Raw genomic sequence first — 13857 nt, forward strand, 5'->3', positions numbered from 1 at the left:
CATTTAAAACAAAAACATTACTTTTTACAGTGCAAAAAGTAAAAACATGTATGTAGCTACACAAAAGGATTTGTGTGAAATGATTAATTTAAATGTTACACATTGTGGAACCATATATATATATTATCAAATGTTTCATAAAAATGTTATGCTTCTGTCTTCATAAAGCACCTCCTTACTGTTACTGGATCATTGTGCAATTGGTCCCATAGATTACAGCTCATCTCATTGGTCAACAGGCTCAGGATCAAATCACACACACACTGGCGCACCTTCACTCTCCTTTCTATACCGCTGCGGATGGAGGACGCGGCGAGTCGTGTTGGAACAAGACGATAGTTGCACATTTCAAGTCGTTGGAATCTGTGGCAGAATGCAGCACGTGCTGTAGTGTTTGCGTCAGTCGCGAGGACCGAACTATAGCGCGTGATTCTCCATCGGAGCGCATACAGAGTTGAGGACAGGCGCACTTGTCCGCTGTATCTCGGACTCTATATGGAGGGATGTCGGAATGGCTTGCACCAGGAGAACCAAAACTTTGGTGTCTACATGTGTGATACTAAGTGGCATGACCAACATAGTGTGTCTTTTGTACGTAGGATGGGTGACTAATTACATCGCTAATGTGTACATCAAAGTGCCGATGCCTGTCCCAGCCAAAAAGTTGGAAGGCGACAGGAAAGGAGAAACTCTGCGGATTATAGAGCGACTGGATCGACTGGAGAATGTAGTTAATCAGCATATACAAGGTAAGACGAATGTGTGGTTAATAATTGTGCACACAAATGTGACGTCTAAAAATGTTCACAATGAGAAATACAGCTGACAACCACAAATTCAACAAAAATACGTGCCAAAAATAAGTTAAATGCCACTTTCCACGAATAGAGGATCTTAAACTGTTTTTTTAAAATATATTTTTTATTAAGCTAATGGTGATTGGAAGGGGTGTTTAGATAAACATTAGTATAAAATAAATAAAATACAAATTTGTATATGCAAACTAGATTAATCTGTCTCACAGCACGGGCTAACTAGTTTTGGAATAAATAAATAATACATTAAATAATAATAATTAATAATAATACACTAAAGAACAGTTTTCACTTCAGTTTGTGTAAAAACTGAGAAAATCAGATTGTTTATTTGTTTTCAACCAAGCTATCGAACTGTTATAAATAATCAAAGACTTCTGAGGTGAGACTGGCCAAAATGCAGATTTAAAATTATTTTCATGCTATTAAGCACTATATTATATCCCTTTTATGAATTATTTTCCTATGAGAAAATGGAATATAGCTGAGGACAAACAATTCAGCAAAAATTATATTATGTAAATATATAAACCTTTCATTGAAAATTCAACTGAATTTTCACCCTTACAAAGACGTATCATGGTAACCACAGTTACCTGTGAAATGTATTGCATTTATTGTACTAAAACCGTGTGCATGAAGCTTTCTGTTTTTGAGCAGCATTTGGTCTTTGAAAAATGTATTCTTTACAATGACAAATATGACAAGTTTGTAAACATGCATGTTTTGTTTTTGTAACTGTAACTATAGTAACTATAGTAAAATAAGTATTTTGTTAGACACTGTAGTTACCATAGTAAATATTTGTCTGTACTGTGGACAGACATGACCTGGAGAGAGGGTTGCTCTGAAATAGCAGTCCATTGTGGAGAGTTTCTTCCTGATAAACTGAAGAATCTATGGAATTTCATCATCATGACTGGCATATCAATTGAACATTTGTCCTGTCCTGTTCAAATCAGGTTGATTGCACCTTGCCTCCTCTTTAATGACACTTTTATGCAGGTGTGACCTCCACTCGTGATCTGGCAGCTTCACAAAGACCACTGATGATTGCAAACTCCTCTCCTTCTCTCTTCAGAGACTCTTGTTTAATGAACTTGGCACTGGCTGAACATTAATTATGAAAAGTGACTGATTGCTTCTGTCTGAACAGATAATTTAGATTTTTCAGCACTTCTCAGCACACACAATTTCTTCTTCTTTTTTTTTCATCATTAATGCATTTGTTTATTTGATACGCTCTTATAAATAAGTGTTCTTAATTGGCATTTAGGGTTCAGTGAAGAACCTTTAAGCTCAACAGAACCTATCCATTGCACTTCATACGTTCTTTATAGTGGAAAAAGGTTCTTCGGATTATTTAAATATTCTTCACACTAAGAAAACTATTTTTTTTAAGAACTTTTCACCAAAAGGTTCTTTGGCCTCCTTTTGAAACCTTTATTTTTAAGAGTGAAGGATACTTCAATTACATGTTTGAGGTCCAAATTTGGTGGTTTGTGAATATATTGCTTGATCTTTATCATATTTGTGTAAAAGCAAATGGTGGATTCTTCCTCTTGCAATACAGCCTAACCCACCTTCCCCGTAAAGCATCTGCCAAATAAACAATAAAGCATTTGCAGTTTCTCACTGTTGCGCAAGCTTTATTCCGGATTTGTTTTCAGCTACTTCGGAAAGTACTAATTTGTTGCAGATCTGAGAGAACACAAGCAATTTGCTGTTCTGTTTCTGGTTTATTAGTCTACAACATGCACAGCATGATTTGTCTGCTTCACTGAATATCTTATGAATAGAAATCTTGTGTTGTTCAAGAAAGTCTGCAATATAATTTTATTAATGGCATCCTTTTGTGCTTTGTTATAAAAGACACACTTCATTGTTAGAGAGATGATTATGTCGTACTTACTAACTGTTGATATGGGTTGCTGAGCCAAGGGTGCAAACAAACCTTGCTGAGCTGAGAGGCAGCTACAGATGAGAACTAGAGCAAACATTCCCGAGCTACAGCCGCAGACACATTGAGCTGTTTGGCAACGGCTGTGGGCTTCAGGAATGGGCTTGGAGAAGAGCATTAGTGAGCATTTTTTGGTTTCAACACTTGATCTTTTGTTGCATGGCATGGATTGTTGATGTTTTGGAAAGTGAATGGTAATGGAAGTGAATGGGTTAACATGCAATAAAGCATGTATGCAATTTACACCTGTATTTAGCCTTGTACACTTGTGATCCCATCAGCCAAAATGCTTCTAAAAGGGGTGGTATAATGCCCTTTTCACAAGATGTAAAATAATTCTTTGATGTCCCCAGAGTGTGTATGTGAAGTTTTAGCTCAAAACACCCCACAGATATCTTTATATAGCATGTTAAAATTGTCAATTTTTGAGGGTGAGCAAAAACGCACCGTTTTGTGTCTGTTCCTTTAAATGCAAATGAGTTGCTGCTCCCGACACAGAGGGCGGAGCTTCAACAGCTTGCACTCACACAGACATGCACTGAAAATTTTTAAAACTTTTAGCCTTTTATGTTCAAACCGGAGTCAGACAATGATGGAGAGACTCAAGAAGAAGTGACAACATGTAGAAGCAACAGGACGTTTCTGAATGGTTAGTTGATGAATTTATGTAGCTTATGTGTAGTTATCTTCTAGTCATTGATTAGCATATTATGTCATGATAATCTATACACAAATCTGGTGAAACACAGAAGTAAAGCAGCGCCGCCATGACTGCGTGCCTTGCTGCTAAGGAAGTAGCGTGTTGGTCCAGTAGGCGGCTGTAGCAGATGTAGCTGTACGCATGTTATTTTTATCTATTCATCTTTAATTTTGTACAGTAGCCCTGCTGTATGGCTACAACACTTCCCTCGGCCGGCCATGCAGTCACACACTACTTTGAGAACTTTGTAGTTTTCTCTCTGTATTGTTACTGACACATTATGGTAGAGTTCACTGCCTGTGAAAACCTCACGACACCTTTTAATGTGATGAGCTCATCTGCGAAGGTATGCAGTATTTGGCCAATCCATCCGGACATTCCGGAGCTCATGTAATTCTGACCTTCAATCAATGCCTGGTAGTTTAGGTTCTGAAGCTCATCGCATGCCAGATGATTAATAAAATAATCTTGAATACCTGTAAGCTGCCAACTCTCATGCTTTCACCGTGAGACACACGCAACTTTTCACACGCTCTCACGCCACACATCCATTTTCTCACGCACAGAAAAATCGCGAGGCAAAGAGGACACGGAGACCGACAGACTAGACAGAGCAGATTAGTTATGATATAAAAAAGCTCAGCTCTCAGATTCTGTCAATTTTATTACGAAATTCAAACAATAAATACCATTTTGGTGTTTGTAAATGTGACGTGACGGATCCCTAGCAGCACGTGAACCGATCATCTCAACTTAGTAAATAAACACGAATGAACAATGTTAAAAGAAACAGTACAACTTACCGAAATGTATATTCATCATACATAATATCGACCAATCAATCAAAGAAAGGGGTCAATAAAACAGCTGGAGAACAATTATGTCACATAACATTTACCTCAGGAAAGCCATTTGATGACCATAATAGGCTATAGCACGTTAGTTGGCTAGAAAAAAAGAGCTATAGAGAGTATTTTGCTAAATATGTGTACTATATTACATATTTATTATATTTTTACTCGTATCATTAAAGCTGTAGTCTACGATGTTGAAAATCGGTCGAGAAAGCCTGAGACGGATGGGAAGTTTTAAAAAACTCATCCCGCCCCTCCACACACCCCCCCCTCCCCTCTGTGCTACCTAATCCCTCCCACCGGGAAACGACCTGAACAACGTCACTCAGTCAAGCTGTGATCACCGGTAGTAAACAGCGCATCTTGTTCAAATTCCGATCGGCTCGAACAGAAACCCGCTAGGCCTACTGAAATATATTCAAGCACTTCAAGAAATATAATTACTTTGACCCGTGATAGGCGATGCTAAACGGCTAACATTCCAATGCCGACCGGCAGCATAAGCATGTTGTCAGACTGATAAAAAGCTATTTATGTAACACCTCACACCATAAAAGTATAAATAAACGCTTACCTGCTCAACAAAAAGTCAGCCGTGTCAGCGTCGGTTTTCAGTCCCAAATCTCCACTGCTGAGCTGATGCTACTTTGTTAGCTACCATAGACTGTTTTTTTTTTTTTTTTTAATAAGATATAGAGAAACAAAAGTCAACAAATATTACATTAACAACATGATAACATGAAACGGAACATACACCAGAGGAGAGAAGAATAAAGAAATAAAAAAATAATAAAAAATTGGACAAAAATTACAATAATGAGGATACAAGAAAAGATAAGCAATTAAATAAAGGAGATACAAACAATTAGAGCATGATAGGATAGTATGATGCGACAAAATTTAAATTTAAAGGGGGATTTTTAAGAGAGCACAACAAGACAATGTTTTCCTTGCTTTGTTCTTCTCTGAAACAGAAAGCGTTTGAATGTATTGATGGAATTCGTTGAGAAAAACTTTGAATAATGGCTTATGACTGGAAAACTTACATTTATGAATATGAAATTTTGCTAGGAGAAGTAAAAGATTTATAAAGTAAAATTCTTTCTCAAAGTTTTTCTCCGTATTAATAAAACCAAATACAACATGTTTCCAAAATAAGGAGAAATGAGGGTACACAAAATCAATAATATACCTACAAAAGTTCTTCCAGAACATTTTGGTATAGCTACAGTCCCAAAACAAGTGTACAGTAGTTTCATCTTGTGCATTACAGAAATCACATTTTATATCAATGTCAGGTTTAAATTTTTTTAGGTAACTTTTCACTGGATAGAATCTATGAATTAATTTAAATGAGACTTCTCTGACTTTATTTACTATAAGGTATTTATGTGGCAATAACCAAACTTTTCTCCAGTCCACAATATCCACAAAATTGCTCCAATAGGTAATTACATAAGGTTTGGTAATAATATCTTTCTGAAAGAGAGCACGAATGGACCTATTGCTAGAATACGGAACTAAGCAAATCTTGCCCACCATTGTTTGAGTGGGATCAAAAATAGGTGGTGTGGTAAACAAAGTCCTATCCAGACCTCTAAATAATGCAATAACACCTGTGGGAATAGCATCGAAAACGATGGCAAATTCTCTAGGCGTGACAGGAAAATTAAATTTTTTCAGGAATTCGCCATATGTATAAAGACATCCATCATCATTAAAAAGATCACGTACTAACGTAATATTGTTATCATGCCAGTTTTGAAAAAATAAAGACTTGTTTTTATAGAGAATATTATGATTGTTCCATATGAAATATGAATGTGGGGAAAAGTTGTGTTTATAAATAAGAGACCAAGCCAGAAGCATTTGTTTGTGGAATGAAGAGAGCTTTCCAGGTAATTTCTCAATGTTATAATTGCATAACGACAGAAACTGAAGACCACCCAGCTGGGAAAATATATAATTTGGGATAAAGTTCCAAATTGAAGAGGGGCATTTTAGGAAGTGTTTCATCCAATTAATTTTAAAAGTGTAATTTAACGTTTTAAAATCTAGAAAATTTAGACCTCCATTTTCATACGTGTTCATTACAACAGTTTTTTTAATATAGTGAGTACGATTCCTCCAAACAAAATTGAATAAAAGATTGTCTATCATTTTACAAGTTTTATTGTCCAAATATAAAGCTATTGCTGCATATGTTAATCTAGATAACCCTTCAGCTTTAGTAAGCAAGACCCTTCCTTTTAATGAAATATTTCTTTGGAGCCACTGGTTGAGTTTTTTACGGGTTTTGTCAATAGCAGGAATAAAATTTTCGGAACATCGTGTAGCTTGATTCTTAGTTATAACAACTCCTAAATACGTTACTTTTTCTCTAACAGGAATATTACAAATGGATGAAATATCACACTCTGTAATAGGTAATAACTCACACTTAGATATGTTAAGGAATAAACCAGAAGCTTTAGAGAATGCATCAATTACCCCTAACGCTACTGCAACTTGATCACTATTTTTTAAGAAGAGAGTGGTGTCATCAGCCAACTGGCTGATGATCACCTCCCTGCCTGCAATTGAGACACCTACAAGGTTGCTTTGCTTAATATGGTCTACTAAGAGTTGAGCTGCTAATAAAAACAAATAGGGAGATATAGGACAACCTTGACGTATACCCCTTTTAACATCAAATCTAGAAGAAGTCCCATGTTTTAATTTAATTGAACTGTTGGCATTACAATATAAAGTTCTAATTGCATCACAAAAAAAAGGGCCAAAACCAAATCTTTCCAGACTAAGAAAAATAAATTTGTGCTCAAGAGTATCAAATGCTTTGCAGAAATCCAAAAATAAAATATAACTTTGATCCGAAATCAGATGAGAATAATCAAGAACATCTAAAACTAATCTAATATTATTGGAAATATGTCTGTTCTTCATGAAACCAGATTGTGTTTGATCAATAATCGAGTCTAGGACGGTCTTAATTCTCTCAGCAAAAATACACGCAAGTATTTTATAGTCGTTGTTTAGAAGGCAAATAGGACGCCAATTATCAATAAATAATAAATCCTTTTTTGGTTTCGGTATCAAAGTAATAAGACCCTGATTTAAGCTTGGTGGAAGCTGGCCAACGGAAATACTTTCATTAAATACGTTAAATAAAAACGGCGCCAGTTTTGGGGCAAAGCACTTATAAAATTCTCCAGTAAGCCCATCCGTCCCAGGAGATTTATTATTTTTTAATCGAGCAATTGAATCTGTTATTTCTTTAATACTTAGAGGTTTGTCACAAAGATCTTTATCTTCTGGTAGTATACCCTTAGATTTGTCTAGAGAGGCAAAAAAGGAGGATGTTGATTGTTCAGAATAATTAGAGGTATAAAGCTTACTATAGAACATTGAGCAGAATTTAGAAATCAACTTCGAATCAGAGGTAACGGTGCCATTAATACTGATTTGGTGTATAGTATTGTAATTAGCACGTTGTTTTTCCAAGCGGAAAAAGTAAGCAGAATTCTGCTCCCCCTCCTCGAGCCATTTCTTTCTGGAGCGAATAAAAGCGCCCTCAGCTTTCCTTTTATAGATCTCGTCTAATTTGTTCTGTAATTCTGCCAGACTTAACTGATCTTCATTTGTAAGAGCTACCATAGACTGTCAGCTGATTGCCCGCAAAATTTCATGTCGCAGGAGGGGGGCGGGGTGGGGTGGAGACGCGAGCGCCACGTGGAGTTTCAAGTGGAGCGGGGGATTGGATGAGAGCAGTTGACCAATGTAAGCTGTCCGGCCGGACAGCTTACATTGGTCAACTTCTCTGCAGCTGTACACCCAATAGAGTGAATGGATTTTTTTCATTCTTTTTTCTCTTCATATTGTTAGGATTGTACTGTAGAACCATAACCAGCATCTAAACGAGGTTATTAATAATGAACAATCTTTGAAATCGTAGACCATTGCTTTAAATAAAATTGTTATTATAATAAAAAAACGCATTATATTTAATTTGAATTATTTTTAACCTTAAATAATACTGCTAAGGCTCTCTGTATGTTTAACTTACAGCATGTGAGATTTTTTTTCTTGAGAAAAATTAACGCCCATCTTGTGTACCTAATATTTATCCAAATTTCTCAATATTAAATCAAATCACAAGAATTGAACTGAATTGAAATCCTGAAATTTGTTTCAAGCAATAATAAAAAAAAACGTAGCTACCAGAAATTGTACCATATAATATAAACATTAAAACATGTTGTCACTAAACCTAATAAAATGCAGTTTAGTTACTAAAATGTTTTGACAATCACAATATTGAAGCCCCAGGATCCGCTTTCATTGAAATGTCATTAGAGGGCACCGGCAAGTGTCACACCGCCGTCACTTCGCAGGCACGCAGTAATGGCGGCAGGCAAGATGGCGGCGCCCATAGAGATCGCGGCGGATTTGTGTATAAATCATGTTCCGGGGGTGGGTTTATGTTAATTTTAGGGTTGGTGATGTCACTAACCCGGGAGGAATGTCGTGTAGTCCTTACCAGCTGTTTGTTGTAGTCCTTAAAAAGTGATTTCTTTACAAGCAAATATCTCCCTTTGCTATGAACTCTGAGCGTTGTAACTTTGCAGATGTTGTTTATGCTCAAACAGCAACATTACACACTAACTAAAGTTAGAAAAGTGAAATCATAATCAACCACCCCTTTAATACTAGGTGTAAACAGGGTCTAAAATGTTTTGAGCTTGTCCACTTTTGACTACTTCCAGAGGTAGTGAAAAAAAAAAACACATTCGACCGGATTGCTTTCATAGTGTAAACGCTCATGTGGTCGAATGCCACAAAAGACTGTCTTCGCTCCGTCTCTCCATGTGTTTTTCTGTCGTCTCTGGTCGCGTACATATGCAAATTGCGTGAGCTTATTTTGTCCATTAGATCGAAAGATCTGAAAAAGCCCCCACATTTACCCACCCATAGACCCTCCCCTCGAAGAAATCAGGACAGAAGTGGTTGAAAGTGGACAAAAGAGGTGGATTAAAACACCAGGTGTAAACGGGAATGTGTCTTCCTCATCTATCATAAACGCGCCTTAATATCAGGTGTAAACAGTAAAAAGTGTCAAAGTATCGTCAAGTTATACATACCACAGATCTTATTACACTCATAAACTGAATAACCCAATAATATAAGCATAGGAATATACTGTGAACCACTGGTCTGGTGAATTATTCTTCTGTGTTTTGACATCATCCCTTCAGCACTATATTCCCCGTGGACAAAATCAATTCCTACCCTGCATTTATTTTTTGTTTGAAAAGCTATTTCACTCAGATATACATGACAATAGGGAAGAACAGACTATCACAACTTCGCAACTTCTTTTTCATGTCCGGTTGCAATAGTTTTCCCCTATACGTAAACATGTGTTTACATGATTTTAGTGTAAACAAATCCTTTACACCAGGGGTGCCCAATCCTGCTCCTGCCGATCGACTGTCCTGGGGTACGTTTCCCGAAAGCATCTTTAGCCAACTATGGTCGCAAGTTCTGTCGTTATCAGCATAGTTCAACGATTTGGTGTTTCCCGAAACCATCGTTCCAACGAACGTTCGCAAACAGCATCGCAAACTTGTGTGGTTGGAACGACGGCTCTCGACCTGTCGTTAGAAGCATAGTTTCTAGTTTACATGAGATGAAGACTGAATAAATCCTTATCTTTAGCAAAATAAGCAAGCTGACATTCAGTACAACCCGTGTTATTTATTTAGAATACATACAAATGTAATTCACGTCTTTTAGTTTGTCAAGAGATTTAAAGCACCGTTTTTGAAGACTGTGCATGTGCGAACGTGCTCTACTATGTACTGTAGGAACGAGCCAAATATTGAGTCTGGTAATAAAGCAAAATAACTGAGAAAAATTAGAAATGGTCTTCAGATGCCATGTCTGTAACTTATATGACAAAATCTAGCGTTAATTCGATCTCAAACAGATTAATTAAAATAAGTTATTAGTCCACCATGTGCGAGACGTCATAAACCAACGTGGTTGAACGATACTTTGCGACATACGGTTTCGGGAAACAGTCGTGACTAGCTAGTTGATTTCTCCAACGATGCATCGTACTATGGTAGTTAAGCAGCGAGCTATATAGTTGTATGGGAAACGCACCCCTGCACAGTTCATCTACAACCCTAATCAAACAAAACAACCAATTAATGTCTTCAGGATCACTTGAAAATTAAAGGCAGGTGTGTTTCACTTCTTTTTCATGCCCGGTTGCAATAGTTTTCCCCTATACGTAAACATGTGTTTACATGATTTTAGTGTAAACAAAAACATCCTGCAAGTTTCAATCAAGCTCCAAAAATGGCTCATTTTGATATTGTGGGATTTGTGACATTACACAGGCAAAAACATTTGTTTATGACTTGGTCCAGAGCAAGATATTGCCGCACCACTGCCGTTCAGTTGCTTAACGAATTGCATTTGCCTGACTGTGAGCTTTGCATCACATCACATCAGAAACTTTTGATGGCAGATGAAGCCAATTGTATTGGATCTGACAGCTGCTGCATCACAAACCGCAAGTAAATGATTTCATAATGCTTTGTCAGTAAAGGACGGTTTTATATGATAATGTTTTCAAAACACTTACTCACATGCAATAGTGAGTGGGCATTCATAATGTTTCCTACGCAATGACGTTAGCCAAGCATAACAGTGGCCGTTTACCAACAACCCTTAAAGGAGCCGCCCCTTAAAAACTGATCATTTCAGACAGAGAGTCAGACTATATTTGTTATTTTGTGAATTTGTATTAACAGTGAACCTCAAGGAACATATTAAAATAAAAACATGACCCCTTTAATGTGAGAAACATTTTAACGCTTCACATTTCTGCTTAACATTTGGCTCCATTGACTTCCATTGTAAGTGCCTCATTGCCTCAAAGAAAATTAGGGATGAGTGGTAATTAACATTATGCCACAAATGCTGTTGATTGAGCTTAACTTTACCAGAATATTGCTTTATTTGCATTCATCTTCCAAAGGGCAGAATCACTTTAGTCCACTTTTAAGCGCCAAATCTGTATCTTACAATACAGTGCCGACAAAGGTTGCTCTAAACTTCATGGCCCCAGACTTTACATTGCTTCTCTCTCTGTAACATACAAGTGTTTTCCAGAATGAATGATTTATGTGGAAGAGGTACATGCCAGCTGTGGCTCCACCACCTGGTACAAACAGCCTGGAGGATGGCCTGCCTGATCTCCCTGTCATCCTCAAGTTGATGAAAATGCAGCACGCTTCTGCACAGCAGCTCTTTAGCGCTGTAGTGGATTTTCTGCTGAAAGCCAAAGAGAAACAACAACAGAATCACTTAGTCCCTCTTTCAATTGTGTAGTTACATTGTGTAGAGGAGCGAAGTGAAGCGGACATATTCTCAGCTCATTACATTCTGTTTATCTGCTCTCATACCATTTGCATTTAGCTTTTATGCAAAGTACTGCGCCACATTTAAACAAATCAAGAAAACAGAATTTCATGCGAGCTGAAGGATGCAATTCTGCAGAAGAAGAAGCAGGAATAGAAAGTGCTGCTGTGGAATAGGACTTGAATTTTTCAAACACTCTTTGAAATAGAGCAAAAAAGTATTCACTTTTTAAAGCAACACTAAGGAACATTTTTTACCTTAAAATAATGTTTCCAAAATCGTATCAGTGGTTCATCAAGTCGTAACAGGGTGAAAGGCACTTCTGGATTCGCTTTGCAGCCCTATATCTGCTATAACCACACCATGCAAGTTTGCCAAACCGGGTCGTGTTTCTGTAGTTCGAATGAGACATAAGAAAACTACAAATTTGACTTGCTTTGTCAAGCGTTACAATAGTCATTATTTAGTTTTCCTTCATTTCTGATGTCGCAATACATCATACTTTCATGAAATCATGCAACATACTCTACCTTGTCAGTGGACATCGTTCATTCCAAAGCCGGTGCTGGATAAACAGCGAGCGTGCGTGCGACAGTAGCTGCGGGCGGCAAAATTATTTATGACAGTGGTAATGGACAATTCCGCTTCCAACCTGTAGGGGGACCGAAGAGGAAAAGTTCCTTAGTTCCTTAGTAACTGTAATGTTGAAGTCAACATGAAATTCGATAATGTGACGTATTGTGAAAACTGGATTTTCAAGAAAAAAACAATACTTCTACAGCAATTATTAATCCTACTTAATGCTAATTTCAATGTTTACTAATACGTAATTCAATTCTAAAGTTGTATTTGTTAACATTAGTTAATGCAAATTTTAATGTTACATTTTATTAACTAACATAAACACAAATTAATAAATATTGTAACAAATGTATTGCTGATTGTTAGTTCATGTTAGTTCATTCATTAACTAATGTAAACAAATGAGACCTTATTGTAAAGTGTTACTGAAACATTCTTTGCATATTTGTACTTGGCTATTGAACTTTAGTCCACTTGTTCAGACAGTTTGTTGGCTAGATGAGGAATTCTCACCATTGTTTACTCTTTATTCATTGTTTCATTTTTCCGGTTCATCCGTTCTGATTTCAAGTGTGTAAACTGTGAACACAATGGAGAGAATTTGTCTAGCTATTCTAGAAGTTAGTTATGGTATTACCATTTTATAAGTAGTAAGTTATAGTAAGCAATTGATAAAAATAGTTATTAATTCAAGTGTCTCTTAGACTATGAATATATTTGTCAGCTAGGTTAGTTTGTTTGGTTATCAGAAACACGTTTTCAAAATAGAACTTTTTAAATTTGTAACTTTTAAAGAACCTGAGGGAGCACACTATTATTTTTACATTTTGCTCATTAAAAAAGCCTTGTTACAACAGAAATGTAACGGACATGAGCTCCAGCAGAAAAGCTGCAGGTCGCATTGGAACTCATTTGTGAAGTTATGATGTTATGGTAATGATGTGCTGTCAGTATTATTATTGAGGTTAATGTAAAAGTGTGTTGAAAGGTGTGTTGACTGCAAACTGATTTTTCTCTATTGTTTATTATATTTCAGTGGCATAGGTGAGAAATGCTGAGCTGTACGACCTATTTATGAACGTTACCTAACTGTGATGTAGTCAGAAGGAATATATGTTATGGAATATTTGGTTTGAAGGCAGAGTGATCTGCGAAGAGTCAAACGGATGACACCGTCTCCAAGGACTGCGTTTGCTCTTTCAAGAAGCTGTGATTTCTCATTTCCTCTCATCCTCCGCTCCCTGTGAGTCTCCTCTAATAAGCAGCGGGTTGGGGTTAATTACGTCAACAGAAAGGCATGGAAACACAGCAGAGATGCTGTACTTGGCACACCTCGGAAGAGACTATAAATTTTTCAAGTTGCCCTCATCTGGCCTTTTGACTGACAGATGGCTGTGTGCGCGAGGAGCCTCGGCAGGGCTGATTTATGGCCTCGCTGGAGGGTTTATCCTGTGATAATCACGAGCTCTGTTAAACAAAGACACGGCAAAGCCCCTGATCCAGAAAGACAGGCTA

General features: G+C 37.1%; 1 protein-coding gene across 1 annotated transcript in view; it reads left to right on the top strand.

The window, feature by feature from the left end:
- The first annotated feature begins 254 nt into the window (after positions 1 to 254).
- The window catches only part of galnt18b (UDP-N-acetyl-alpha-D-galactosamine:polypeptide N-acetylgalactosaminyltransferase 18b), a 132621-nt gene continuing 119018 nt past the window's right edge, over positions 255 to 13857 (top strand). The window contains exon 1 of the mRNA XM_084107830.1: positions 255 to 749. Coding sequence (XP_083963956.1) covers positions 512 to 749 — 238 coding nt within the window. The 5' untranslated portion in view covers positions 255 to 511. The remainder of the gene's footprint in view (positions 750 to 13857) is intronic.

The sequence above is a fragment of the Abramis brama genome, assembly GCF_963993115.1.
Source record: "Abramis brama genome assembly, chromosome: 3".
NCBI lineage: Eukaryota > Metazoa > Chordata > Actinopteri > Cypriniformes > Leuciscidae > Abramis > Abramis brama.